The following is a 15,043-nucleotide window of genomic DNA, read 5'->3' as shown; positions in this document are numbered from 1 at the left end:
ATTTTCAACCCATCAACTTGTGGGGCATTATCAACCACCTTATTTAGATTATAATCACACATGGAACACAATCTTATAAAAAAGCCAATTTGTTAAGAGGAACTATAACACATTCAGCACTTGATATCCCACAAGAAACTTCAATATACATTACACTCAACATTTATTTGCAGTTATGCATTCACATTTAAAAATAAATACAAAGTTTCTTTAGGTTCAACAATAACTTTATAATGGCGAGTGTTTCAAATCTGAATGCCATGTATAGGTACTGCATTCTGAAGAAAAACCTGACAAGATTCCACAACCATCCTATACATTTTTTTTTGCTCTTCAGCAAGAAAATCTAATTCACTTTGTGAAATATACAGTACCCATACAGCCAGTCATATAATCATTTTATTATTAAAAGATTTCCTTCCATACCAATAAACATGATCAATTTTAGTAATATTAGGATTTTAAATATATTTTCTATAGTTTGAAATACCAATTTAAAATGCCTTTGAAAATGAATTTTCTTTTAAGGAAAAACCTTAATATTTGTCCAGTATTTTGGTAATATTTTCAATCACAACGAATAAACCACTGAGCATTATTTTAGTACGTAAAAAAGAAATGGACCTGAATGAAAATAAAATTTAAATCACTGATCATTAGCAACAATCAGGGAGGGTAGAAAGGAAAGGACCCCGTCACCCCAATATGTGTTCTATAGTATGGAAGGTACTCTTTAACATCAACATGCTCCCCATAAATGCAAAAGAGAAACAAGCCTGCAAAATAAAAACCCTATAAAGAACTGCTTAATTTCCCAATTTGAAGAAATTTTATAATGAAATACAAAACACAAATGCCACTGTTAACCAATTAGCCACTGAACTGCAATCTATTTTTGGCCACATTTTTATAGATTAAAGAAAATCATTATTGCCCATCTCCAGTTACTTTGTTGAATTAATTTCAAACAAAATTCATATGATTCAATAGTTAGCTGGGATCCATTTTAGGAAGTATTAAAACACTGAAATAGGGGAGAACAGTAATTTTGGAAGTTTCTGTAAACCAGTTATAGAATGTAGCTAAAACAGTGCATTTCATTACTAAGAATCTAAAATAGCTATTTTTAAAAGCTAACTTTGGTTTGGTTTCTCCAGGCATCTTAAAATTACAAGGCAACTAATTTTCTCTTCACCGTAACAGTTCAGTCGAATGGTACCTGTATTCTCTAACAACGTCTTTGGTGTGTTGGGTCTGTTAATGATTTCTACAAGCTGGCGCAACACCATAGGAATGTAAGGCTGCATCTCTATACCTAGATCATCCCACAGGAAGAGAAAAAAAGGAAAAATTTAATGTTAAATAGCAACATAAAATATTTTGCTACCTTTATTAAGCCATAAATATACAGAAATTAAAATAATTTAAATTAAAAAAATTACAGAAATGATCAAGTCACGTAAATAGTTCTGCTTTTCAAGGGGGAAAAAAAAAACTTACCCATTTGAATGGAGATTTCTCCAATAGCCCATGTGGCATTGTTGCAAACTGAAATGAACTCTGGATTTAGGTTGGTTCCCAGTATTGGCATGAAATCAGCTACAAAACATACACACATACACACACACACACAAACAATAATATTTTAATAGTAGTATATCCATTGTATATTAAAGGGAATTTTTTAGGTTGAAGCTGAAATCTAGGCAAGAAACCCCAAGTTTCAGCACTGAACAAACACATCAATTATAAAAAAGGTATAATGACTTGACAAGAATAATCTCTTATCAGACTAGGAAAATCAAATCAGAAGTAGAAACATGCGTGTGGGTGCAGGGGCCCAAGCATTGGGCCATCCTCCACTGCTTTCCCAGAGCAGGGAGCTGAGTCAGAAGAGGGGCAGCCAGGACTCAAACTGACACCCACATGGGATGCCAGTACTGCAGGCGGGGGCTTAGCCTTCTACGCAGCAGAAAATGAACTAAGACATGGGTCTAAATCAAAGCTTTCCCCAGTCTTAACACTAATCAACAGTTTGGGCCAGATCATTGTAACACAGAAAGGAAGGACTGTCTCATACAGTTTTAAATATTTGACACAGTTTTTGTCATTAGCATTCCTTAGTGTTAAACAAAATGTCTCGAGCCACTGGTAAATATTTGTTCCTTGAAGGGCAAAACTCCCCTTAGTGAGAACCACAATCCTAGACAGTAATTATCACAGATGATAACATTAAGTGACAACTTAATGTTACATAACTGCTTAAGACAGTACATACCACCATCCATAGTCTTAACAACAAAACCCCAAAACCCCAAACCCCTGCCCCAACAACAATCTCACTAAACCTTAGTCTCTAGATGATGAAACCAGTAAAATTTAGAAAGGGAGAAACTTTTAGAATGAAACTTTAGAAAGGAAGAAGAAACACTGTCTGAATGAAAGAGATATGGAGACATATACTGAAATATTAAAGAGTTCAAATGATGTGTCTGAGCATGCTTCAGGGTATCTTGGGGTCTTTGTGTCTGATGATGAATAGTTGTATACAGGAAACATAACTGACAGATAGAGTTAGGTACTAGAAGGCCCATTATACCTTTTTCTACTTTTGTATACTTTAAGAAATTCTTTATAGGGGCCAGCGTTGTGGTGTAGGAGGCAAAGCCGCTGCCTGCAGTGCCGGCATCCCAGATGGGCACTGGTTCAAGTCCCAGCTGCTCCACTTCCGATCCTGCTCTCTGCTATGGCCAGAGAAAGCAGAAGATGGCCCAAGTGCTTGGCCCCTGTAACCATGTGAGAGACCCAGAAGAAGCTCCTGGCTTCAGATCGGCACAGCTCCAGCTGTTATGGCCATCTGGGGAGTGAACCAGCGGATGGAAGGCCTCTCTCTCTCTCTGCCTCTCCTCTGTGTAACTCTGACTTTCAAATAAATAAATAAATCTTTAAAAAAATTCTTTATAGTAAGAAACAAAAAAGAAAAAAATGACATCATGACATCCTTTCACATAGTTTAAGCTCAAAAATGAAATTAAGTGATAAATATTTGTATGGTGAGTTTCCCATAATGTAAGAATTCATAGGGCAGCGCTGTGGCATAGCAGGTAAAGCTGCTGCCTGAAGTGCTGGCATCCCAGATGAGTGCTGGTTTGAGTCCCCGCTGCTCCATTTTCAATCCAGCTCTTTGCTGTGGCCTGGGAAGGCAGTGGAAGATGGCCCAAGTCCTTGGGCCCCTGCACCCACATAGGAGACCCGGAAGAAACTCCTGGTTCCTGGCTTTGGATCGACACAGCTCCAGCCGTTGCGGCCATCTGGGGAGTGAACCAGTGGATGGAAAATCTCTCTCTCTCTCTCTGACTCTCTGTAACTCTGCCTTTCAAATAAAACAATAAATCTTTTTTTTTTTTAAAAAAAAAACACCCAAGCTTCACCGGTGGCGATGTTCTTGACTCCACAGCTGTACTACTCAAAACTGCCCACAGTCACAGGCATGCTGCAAGAGCTGTGGGAATGATAGTGAAAGAGGTGGAAGGGTCTCTCATATCCTGTCTGTTTCAATCAAAGCAACCTTAACCAGGAAAATGTACACTTACATAAAACAAAATCACATCTGAAGCAGTAGAAAATATTCATACCTATACAAGGCTTAACATGCTGAAAGCAGGCTTTTGTCAAGTCACCCAACAGGGCAAAGGAACTCTGTCGAACTTCTGGCATTTTATCCTACAACAAGAAAAAGAAATGAATCCCCATATGGCACAGAGAAGCGTTCAAACGACACAGCACTCACTTCCACCTTAGATGTCTCACCTGCATGCACTGATACATCAGTGTCAGGATGTTACTTCGTGCTACCAGCTGTTCAATGTTGCCTCCAAGTCCCTCAGCCAGGCCACTGAGCAAATCAAGAGCCACTATCATAAAGTCTTTATCTGGAGCCTCGTACTGATCTGGCTGAGCATTGTTCAGCTGAAATTACACATGATGGTTTTGAAAGTTTGTTTCTAATCAATTACCAAAGAAGCTTGTACACATCTATATCTGTCTTTAGAAAAACGTTTATGTCAAGAAGGAAAAGACATTAAACAAAATACCATGGCTTGTGCGAGTGTCTTCTGCACTAGGTTTACACAACGCTGATAGACCGGTTCACAGTATGGGAGGAAGCCAGACTGCAGGGCTGTGGCAACCGAAGACAGACACTAGGAAGAATAACACAAGCTCAGTGTTCTGGGTACACTAAGGATGAACACAAATGTGTGGAACTGTACTTAACTTACACCAACAATTTTAACTTTTGAGACTTCTCCTTTGGCTGGGACTCACTGTTCGCCCATCAGCCAACCAGGAGAGGCTTACTCAGAAGAAAATGTAAAGCAGTTCATGCAAATAATACACCATGTTACAAAGGGAACTTCAAAAAGTTTGTGGAAAAACTGAATTAAAAGCATATGTCCATTTGCTTTTCTTATCTAAGTTTTTCTTAGTATAGATAGCAAAGTAACAATGTTACATACTTATTCAGCATTTCAAAAGAAATGGGTTTGAATGTCAATGTAGTCATATTACCTATTAGAGTATACACCTATCCTGAATTATAGTATCGATTTTTGAGGAACTACAGTGTTAGATTAACTTAAATATTACCAGCCCAGCATACCTCAAGTAAAGGGAAGAGATCTTTATCTTCATCCTTTAACATGTTCCATTTCTGGATCAGAGGAGGCATTAACATCTGAATGTATTCCTATTTACAAAAATAAAAAACATATAAAGCTTCAGTATCATAAACATGTCTACTTTGAGTCTATGAAAATTAAAATCCACTTAGAGCAACCCTGTAAAATTACAGAAGGGATTCTAAGGTTCATCCTTTGCTTTACATAGTCCTTTTTAAAGTTCTTTCTTTTGCCTACCTTTAACTACAAAACATTGTTCTATTTTTAAGTAATACCCTTTTTGAAACAAAACATATGTAAGTACACTGTCACATCAAAATGTATTACTTGTTAAATGACAAAGAAGAACCATATACATTTTACTCTCCAGTGACAAAATCTTAGTCCTAAGGTAAATTGTAATTTGGCTGTTGCTATTACAGTGTATTATAAATTATCAGGAAAACTTAGAGTCTTATGTAGAAAAAGATTCACAATCATTTAAGTGTCTTTATTTAAACTGAAGAACAACTCACAGAACCAAATAAGCACAAAAATCATGTAAACAAAGGGAATATCTAAAGATATTCAGAAAACAAAACCCACCCCCCAAAGACCAACCAAAACTACAAACACTAAAGAAACCAATACAGCAACTGTGTCATCCCAAATTTTTGGTGTAACCGAAAATCAAATGCAATCACATATTAAATCTATTCTTCAGCAGAGAATTGAGATCTATATACATTCCTAGAGACAAGGTGCCTCTGACCACTATTCAACAGTTTTAACCTATTACTCCATTTTCTAATTCCTTTAAATAGTGTGCTCCCCATACCTGTATGGCCTGAAGAAAAAAAATGTTTAGATGTGGTACTCTAAAGCTACAAGGTTTATGAAGTGGGAGACCCAAAACCCTTTAAATTTAAAAGTTGAAAATCCATCATCTAAAAGCATTACTATCCTTTTTCTTTTATAAAGTACTGGCGCAGGGCAGATATCTGGCCTGGTGAAGATGCAGATTGAGAGGCCCACATCCTATACTGAAGTTCCTGTGACTGAGTTCCAGCTCCACTTTCTATTCCAACTTCCTGCTAATGAACACTCTGGGAATTCGGTATCTGTCATCTGAATCAAGTTCCCAGGTCCTGGCTTTGCGTTCTATCTCCCAAACAAACCAACAACAACAAAAAACCAAACCAAACCAAAAAAATCAAAAAGGACAGAGAGGAATAAGAACTGGTGCATTCATGTGAGATGTTGCTGTAATTTTCACAAAGTATATAGTTATATTTGAAATCCTACTTGAGAGGGGGATATACTTGTTGCCTGTCATATCTCCAAAGATGCTTATTTCTTAACATTGATTATAACTATACTCCATTGCTTTTCCATGATAAATGATCAACTGATACTTACTGGTTTGTTTAAATGATGTCCTACCGAATCTGCTAAAGTTCCTATGGCATCATAAAGAATGAGCAGGTTCTTATGCTGGTATTTACTAAATGCGAAGACCAGAGTATCAAGTATGTAAGCAAGGTAAGGAACAAGTTCAGTACAAGCCTCCTCTTCCAGGGTAGCAAAGGCACTGTAATTTAAAAAAAAAAAAAGAAAAAAGGAAAAAAAAAAGATGATTAATAAACATGTTATATAAAAGCAATAGTGGTTCACAACAGGAAATTAAGTCTCTTGTTTACAGAATATCCATTGAAACTTTACACACCTGTATCCTTGCCTTATCACACAAATGCTGATTTTTATTATTTTTTTCTCATTTCTTATCACTTCTTCCTTTCTAAGAGGTTATCACCCACTGGCATCTGCATAGCTACAATGGTAAATTCTAGAACTATAAATGTTGTTAATCCTTATTCAACAAGTGTATCTGATGTTTAGTCACTGAGTGCTAGGACAAAATGAACAAAACAATATCCTCATTTTCAGGAAGATTACATTCTGGCAACTGTTCTAGATGAACAAAGTCTAGATTAAAATTTAAGCTCTGGCCAGCGCCGTGGCTCAACAGGCTAATCTTCCGCCTGCGGCGCTGGCACACCGGGTTCTAGTCCCGGTCGGGACGCCGGATTCTGTCCCGGTTGCCCCTCTTCCAGACCAGCTCTCTACTATGGCCCGGGAAGGCAGTGGAGGATGGCCCAAGTCTTTGGGTTCTGCACCCGAATGGGAGACCAGGAAGAGCACCTGGCTCCTGGCTTCGGATCAGTGTGGTGCACTGGCCACAGCGGCCATTGGAGGGTGAACCAACGGTAAAGGAAGACCTTTCTCTCTCTGTCTCTCTCACTGTCCACTCTGCCTGTCCAAAAAAAGAAAATAAAAATAAAAATAAAAAATAAATAAATTAAGCTCTATACTTTACCCTTCAGGTGCATACCAAGGGTAACAAAATGACAATCATTCTAATGCTCAGTGTTTAAAATGTGGAAGAACACAGCAGTACTGCAGCTTGTCAAGTCTAAGATCCATATAGTGCACTGATGTTTAGCAGTGCAAACATTACGAAACGTGCCATTTCAACTATGAGGACAAATATGTAAGAAAGGAAAAAAGTTCAGTCTCAGTCTAAGTACTTAAATTAGAGACCCCAATTTTTCTTGCCCACAAGACACATCTAGTTGTTAAAATCTTTCGTGTTTTTCCTACTCTAGAAATTTCCTAAAATGATAGGTTTAAGGCATTTGCTAATGAAAATCCTATTCATTAGCACTGTGAACAGTTTACCCATTTTCTTCTTAGAACTTGCCATGAGTTAGTTATAACCACATAACTAGCATGTAAGTTTCAAGACTGCTGGGACTGTAAGCCAGGCATTTATTTATACATTTAACAATTAACAGCTAAAGAGGTGTATGGATGAATAAATCACAGGAACCCAAATAGTCTGTATCCTCCAACGTAAATATGCACGGAGAGACTTTGTGAATCTTAAATGTTTGTTCCAAGAAAACTAGAATATCCATAGTAAGGGAAGCCTAACAAAACAGCATTAAAGAGAATAGGTTCTGGAACAGATGCTTAAATATATTGATGGATATGAATCTGCTCAAACTTTATTATTCCTTCAAGAGTAGGAGCCTTGTGATCACCATTTCAGACCTCTGATGGAATTAAAGTAAAAGATAATGCTATAGTTATACTCACTGAGCTGGGAAAGAAATGCAGAGACTGATGTCTAGTTAGAGTCTCATTTAGATTTACAAAACTGGGGCAGCTAAGACGCCTACATCCTACCAACTCTGGCCCCTGAATCCACCTTCCTGATGAAGTAGACCCTGTGAGGCAGCAGCGATGGCTCAAGTGGCTGGGCTCCTGTCACTTATGCGGGAGACCTGGAATGGGTCTCGGGCTCCCAACTTAGACTGTGTTGAGACCCATCCATTGAGAACATTTGGGGAGTGAGCTGGTAGATGGTAAGTCTTTGTCTCTCAAAACCACTACCCCTAAAACAAAACAACAACAAAAACATTTCTGACAATCCTACTTTTTTTCACCAAGAAGAAAAAGCAAGGAAAACTAAATTTTGTTACACAGTCAGAAAGTATTTAATCATTAAATATTCCATTCATGGTTTAACAACAGCATTCTACAGGGTTCAAAATTGCTCTCTCACTGAATTAATCACATCACAATGAATCTTATTTTATGGACTGTCCCACCTGCAGGCAGCTTCTTGTACTCTCTTGTTGCTATCCAGAATACGCTTTAGCAATTCTGTCATTAATGGCTTCAGGTACGTGTCTGGTGGCTGGCTGACTACCCAGTGTGCATAGCGGCTAAGAGTCCAGCACGTTATAGAACGCACAAGAGCCTTTTTATCAGAGAGGCACTGAATAAGGTGAGGAATGAGCTCAGGAAGGTATGGAATCATGCCTTGCATACAGCCTGGAGAAAACAAAATTAACAGAAATATCTCAAAAAGTGCTAAAATTTGGTTCAAACAAAATTACTGCAGTTGAATCCTAAAAGTAATGCATGTATCCATGAAAAATTTCCATATATTCCCACTACTATAAATATACTATAATAATGTGTACCAAAATTATAAAACGACTGAAATTAGAGCTTAAGTACTCCTAGGGGTCTTACAGCAGGAGTAGGACATCATTTCACCTCCATTACACAAATCACAGCTTTCAGAAATGCCTGTAACATGTCTCAACTTCTTGTTGATAGACGTTTATAGCCAGGACAGAATCAATCATAACCTTCACAAAGGATGACAACTCTTTCCTTACTCGTGTTTCTTGTACTTACTGAGAAAACAAAGCTATTTTTCCAGCAATGGAGACATTTCAGACATCAGAACCCTCTTATTCTGTTCCTTTGTTTTAACGAAAACATATGCAAAGTATCCACCTGGGTTAGAAGTAAGCCTACGACTATTTAGTACAGTTAACTAACTGTAACAGTTAGTTACAGTTAACTGGTTCAAAGTAGAAATTTATCCTGATGGCTTTGGGATTCATCATCCCCCTTTAAGGTACGTGAAGATCAGGGACTCGTCTACCTAACACTAGCACAACTAGACAGTACAGTTGTATATGAGTTTCAGAGCCAACAGTCTTTGCTTATAAGGTAACAGCAACTCCCTAAAGAAGCCTCATCTTATTAGCACAAAACAACCTGGACGTAAATTACCTTCAGCAATTGCTCCTAAAACCAAGATGCCCGATTCTTTAACAACCCATTCATGATGAAAAAGTAATTCTTTCAAAAGGGGCAAAATATGTGGCAGTAGCTCATCGCGATACACATTTGCAAGAACATCCAAGGCAGCAGCAGAACATTTTCCTAAGGAAATATTTAATTAAAAAACACACCATCAACTTCTATAATTTCATTACATATATTTTTAAATGAGATGTACTTTGTATATATAATACTTTATTCACACCTTTTTAGACTTTCAAAGAATTCATTTAAATAGGAGACAGTCTTACCACTTGAAAAATTTTATTAAATCTATTTTCTTAGGATAAAGACTTAGCAGATTAATTATGAAGACAATTCTGTTTTGCACATGACTACCATACTAGACACTGTCTTTATGAAAAATTAAGACAAATACTGTTTCACTCAGCTCACTACTTCCAGTGTTAAAAGTCCTTGGAGCCCTGTACCTGCATGGGAGACTTCGAGGAAGCTCCTGGCTTTGGACTAACCCAGCTCTGGCCGTTCCGGCCATTTGGGGAGTGAACCAACGGATGGAAGATCGATCTTTGTAACTCTTTCAAATAGATAAATAAATCTTAAGAAAACAAAACAAAAACAAAACTAGATGGCCACACTAAAACTTGTACATGAATGTTCACAGCATCATTACTCATAATGGCCAAAAGAAGAAACACCACCAATGTCCATCAACTGATGAATGAGTATATTTATAAATAGTATATGGTATGCTAATGCAATGCACTATTATTTCATAACAAAAAGGAATGAAATATACATATGGATACATACTACAACATGGATGAACCTTGCAAACGATATGCTACATGAAAGCAACCAGTCACAAATGATTACATATTTTATGGTTTCACTTCTACCAAAAGTCTAGAAGCTGGGGCTGGCACTGTGGCATGGCGGATAAGCCACTGCCTGCAATGCTGACATCCCACATGGGCACCAGTTCATGTCCTGGCTGTTCCACTTCCAATCCAGATCCCTGCAAATGGCCTGGGGAAAGCACCATATGATGGTCCAAGTCCTTGGGGCCCTGCTATCCAAGTGGGAGACCTCCAAGAAGCTCCTGACTCCTGGCTTCCACCTGGCCCAGCACTGGCCATTGCAGCCATCAGGGGGAGTGGACCAACTCACAGAAGGTTTATCTGTCTTTCCCTTTTGAACTCTTTCAAAGAAACTAATAAATCTTAAAAAAAAAAAAGTATTTACTGTAGTGATGGCTGGACAGCTCTAGGAACACATTATATCCCACTGAACTACACAATATGTATAAAGTTGTTACCAAAATAGCCAACAGTACTTTTCCTCTCTTGACTTACTTAGATTCCAGTCAGAAATGGTATCATCATCATCAATTTCATCATCATCATCATCTTCCTCTTCAATCCCATCTTCATCATGCTGCTGAGCCACTGTCCTGGATCGATGAAAACGTGGCCTTATATCCTGTTCACTATCAGGAATTGTTTCATCTTCTTCAACATCACCCTGTGTATTTTTAAAGAGAAATTTTTATTAGCTAATAATATTTAAAGGAGTCCAAGAACCAGAATATCAAGGCAGAGTTGGGTACTAGATTCTCAAGTATATTTCCTGACTAAGAATCAGCCCCTCTGCAGAGAACAGTTCTCACAGAGGGAAGAAACAAGTAACACCTGTTAGGTCATAAGGAGCAGCTACCCCACAATGCCCCACACTGGCTCATGCAATCTAAGGGTATATAAAATCAAATTCAGATCAGCATATTTAAGATGCAGTACTTTAGCTGAAATTAAAGGGAAATAAATGATAAATCTACTAATGTCATCATCTAGTTCCAATTAAGCTAGAACCTATTACCACCCAAATTCATTATGTTTGCTTCCATGTTTGAACCTCCGTAGTCTAGTATATATAATAGGAAGCCTACTTATAAAAAGACTATAATAATTTGCTTGAGAGGCAGAGAAGAAAGAGAATATTTCACATTCAATGGCTCAATCCCCAGAGATCTACAAAGGCCTGGGCTGGGCTGGGTCGGGAGGGCCGGGTCAAAGCCAGGAGCCACGAATCAAGAACTCAATTTGTATCTCCTATGTAAGTGGCAGGGACCAACTTTTTATCTGACCCATCATCTGCTGCCTCCCAGCGTACAGATTATCAGGAAGCTGGCACTGGGGATGCAAATGGGACTTGAACCCAGGTACTCTTGATATGGGATGATGGCATCTTAAACACTATGCCAAACACCTGTCCCTAGATAAAGCCTTTTCTAAATGTTGTCGGCCTTTCAAGGACTTATTAATATGAAAATCACTTTCCCTTTTGGTCAGGAAAATTTCCTTACCTTAAGAAGGATAATATCTATATCTGAGTACTTCATGCCATTCACTAACACAGGTATCAACCTATAAAGAAATCAATTCATGAGATAAAGATCTATGCTTCTCAACCAAATTAAAGTCGTCCCAACCTTATGCATGCTAATAAAACCAATGAGACAACCGCTGGCAACACAGTTTTTTTGGGCATACTCAGTGATATATATCTTCCCTCACTAGCTGAAAGAATTCTAACAGACAAAAGGAAGCAATGGGATTTCAAATCCCCTAGTTAGGTTTAAGAAATGTGGGTCATTCATGCTCTAAGTCCTTCTAAAATCCAAATGCAAGAGTAACAGTAAGTAAGCACTGTACTTAGAGAATTAAAATTTGTGGGAAAATGTAACTGAAAGTTTTCTTTGGTGCAATGAAGTTTTGAAAGCCATGCACTGTTTCATACTATGCATTTTAACATTAATATTGTGAAAACCCCTAATATGCAGGGAGTTCAACATTTTTTGCACCAAACTGTTTTTAAACAGTTTACTACCTTTCATCTACTTGAAAGGTAGAGTGACAGACAGAGCTGTTCCATCTGCTGGTTCACTCCCCAGACGCCCACAACAGCTAGGGCTGATCAGGCCAAATTTGGGGGCTTGGCCTAGAACTCAATCTGGGGCTTCCATGCAAGTGGCAAAGGCCAAGCACTTAAGCCACCATCTGCTGCCTCCCAGAATGTTTTTGTAGGGAGCTGGATCGGAAGCATAGTAGTTGAGAATTGAATCAGGTACTCTGATATGGGATGTGAGGATCTCAAATGGTGTTTTAACCCACTGTGCCGTAATGCCTGTCCCAAAATTCAACTTTTAATTCCATTTTCCATGAACTTTTTTCAAGTGCCTTTATAACACAAACAAGGTAAGATTTTTAAAAAATTTTTTATTTTTAAAAGATTTATTTACTTATTTGAAAGGTGGATTAGAGAGAGAGAGGAGTCTTGCATCTGCTGGTTTACTCTCCAAACGGCTGCAATGGCTAGGGCTGGGTCAGAGTGGAGCCAGGAGCTTCTTCTGGGTCTCTCATGTGAATACAGGGGCCCAAGCTCTTAGGCCACCTTTTGCTTTTTCCCAGGCCATAGCAGAGTTGGGTCAGAAGAGGAGCATCCAGGACTAAAGCTGGCACCTATATGGGATGCCGGCACTGCAGCAGAGGCTTAGCCTATTACGCAACAGCACCGACCCCAACAAGGTAAAACTTACAGTATATAGAACCACATCTCTCTGGACTCCTAATAGTTAAATCACTGAAGATCTTTGTCAACAATTTTAGTAAGATACTACAGATTTAACAAGAACTGATTTAAAATTTATGAAGACAGTGGGCCTCATCTCCTTTTTGAATTTTAAGACAGAAGAAACTGAATTAAAAAGTTAGGGAAAGAAAGGCCACAAGAAAAGCTCAGATAGAGAACATACAACTAAGTCTCTAGGGATAAGAAAAAAAATTATGCTATCCAGACCCTAAGTACAAAGACTAGTTAGGAAGAATACAATGCATATGAAAATACATCTAAGTTTTGGGGCAAGATGAAGCGTCATCTGCTTTCTCTATATGGCAGAAGAGCTAAAAGTGAACGAGAACTTCAGAGGACCGAAAAAGGTAACCAGAAGAAGAGAGTTAAGCTGGAACAAAGACTGGCAGATAGAGTGAAGGGTCCACCTGTCAGGGAAGACCACAGATTTCTACAACCAGCAATGGCCCGGCAGTGTAACTTTCCCCAATAATATTCAACAGCCTGGTTAAAGAAGAAAAGAAGGAAAATAGTTCAATTAATCCTGAGCAGGGGAGACAGACCCAGGGTAGTTGGTCAGTACGGTTTATCTGTGGTCATCACATTTGTGAGAGAAAGAATAAAAGGAAAAATCTGAGATTAGGAGAACACAAAGGGGTCAAGGGCCTTGGCCTATGGGTTCTAAGGTTTGCCAGAATAAAGGCCTGGTAAAATTCAGCAAGTAAGAACATGAGACTGCAAAGTTAGTCATGGGAGTTAACTGGGACCATGGAGCAGTCAGGTATGACTGACCAAGTCGAATCATGCAAAGCAAGTCATTATTTCTGTTATGAAGCTTTCTCCTGAAGCTTCATGGTTTCATGCAACATTTAAAGTATTAACAATGAATTTTACTGAATACTTAAATATGCAGTAGGCACTGGGTTGCCTTAAATGGATAATCCACACGATAGCTCTAGGTTATGAAATCAATTTTTTCCCCACATGCCCTGAATACATGGTGCATATGTGAAATATAGTACTTATACAGGAAAAACAAAGTTAACACTACAAAAATACTAGCAGTGATTACCAGAGTGGTGACAATTTAAGTGATTAAAAAAATTTCTGCAATTAATTTTCCCCATGAGGAAATTTTTTTCCAAAAATGAGCATTAACAAGTAACTTCACACCTAACTAAAATTTTTATATTGTCAAAAAAACCACTAGAGTTCATTGTTAAATCCAAAATTATTATTTAGAAAAAACTACCCTCATATAATATAAAAGGTGATAATTGTTTCTTTAAAAATTCCTTTTCTTATACCAATAGTAAGATTAAGTCTGGGCCGGCGCTGTGGCTCAATAGGCTAATCCTCCGCCTAGCGGCGCCGGCATACAGGGTTCTAGTCCCGGTCGGGGCACCGATCCTGTCCCGGTTGCCCCTCTTCCAGGCCAGCTCTCTGCTGTGGCCCGGGAGTGCAGTGCAGGATGGCCCAGGTCCTTGGGCCCTGCACCCCATGGGAGACCAGGAGAAGCACCTGGCTCCTGCCATCGGATACGCGCAGTGCGCCGGCTGCAGCGCGCCAGCCACGGCGGCCATTGGAGGGTGAACCAACGGCAAAGAGTAAGACCTTTCTCTCTCTCTCTCTCTCTCACTGTCCACTCTGCCTGTCAAAAACTAAAAAAAAAAAAAAAAAATTAAGTCTGGCTTATTTAGAACTTAACTCCCTGATGCCAGAAGAATTAATTTTTTGAAAATATAAAAATAAGGATTCACTGTTAAGAAATTAAGAAGAAGGCAGCATTTACAAGACGGAACACTTACTTTGGGAGATGCCTCACAAGCACATCTTTGCAAATTGGCTGCTCAGCCAAAGTAAGCCAAAATTCACAGGCTTCTAAAGCCACGTTTTCATCTTGATCTTGGGTCCTCTGCAGCATGTACTGTGAACAAAGAGTCCTTAATGTTAAGCAGTTTAAAAATCATACAATTACCGTAATGTCAACCCTGTATCAGGCCTTTGTTATTGTCTCCCACTTTATTGTAGTTTTCAACTTACACTTCTGTTAAAAAAAAAAAAAATCCAAGCTGAATCTAAAATGTAGC

General features: G+C 38.6%; 1 protein-coding gene across 3 annotated transcripts in view; it reads right to left on the bottom strand.

The window, feature by feature from the left end:
- Nucleotides 1–15,043, bottom strand: part of TNPO1 (transportin 1) — a 93,167-nt gene that overhangs the window by 13,669 nt on the left and 64,455 nt on the right. For all 3 annotated transcript variants that reach the window (XM_062212230.1, XM_062212231.1, XM_062212232.1), the window contains exons 9-20: nucleotides 14,762–14,880; nucleotides 11,689–11,749; nucleotides 10,682–10,850; nucleotides 9,315–9,467; nucleotides 8,333–8,558; nucleotides 6,078–6,249; nucleotides 4,661–4,747; nucleotides 4,095–4,202; nucleotides 3,811–3,969; nucleotides 3,636–3,723; nucleotides 1,501–1,599; nucleotides 1,220–1,315 (exon numbers count right to left, since the gene is read on the bottom strand). In XM_062212230.1, coding sequence (XP_062068214.1) covers nucleotides 1,220–1,315; nucleotides 1,501–1,599; nucleotides 3,636–3,723; nucleotides 3,811–3,969; nucleotides 4,095–4,202; nucleotides 4,661–4,747; nucleotides 6,078–6,249; nucleotides 8,333–8,558; nucleotides 9,315–9,467; nucleotides 10,682–10,850; nucleotides 11,689–11,749; nucleotides 14,762–14,880 — 1,537 coding nt within the window. The remainder of the gene's footprint in view (nucleotides 1–1,219; nucleotides 1,316–1,500; nucleotides 1,600–3,635; nucleotides 3,724–3,810; nucleotides 3,970–4,094; nucleotides 4,203–4,660; nucleotides 4,748–6,077; nucleotides 6,250–8,332; nucleotides 8,559–9,314; nucleotides 9,468–10,681; nucleotides 10,851–11,688; nucleotides 11,750–14,761; nucleotides 14,881–15,043) is intronic.

The sequence above is a fragment of the Lepus europaeus genome, chromosome 15 (assembly GCF_033115175.1).
Source record: "Lepus europaeus isolate LE1 chromosome 15, mLepTim1.pri, whole genome shotgun sequence".
NCBI classification, from domain to species: domain Eukaryota; kingdom Metazoa; phylum Chordata; class Mammalia; order Lagomorpha; family Leporidae; genus Lepus; species Lepus europaeus.
This window is presented reverse-complemented; position numbering and strand designations above follow the sequence as displayed.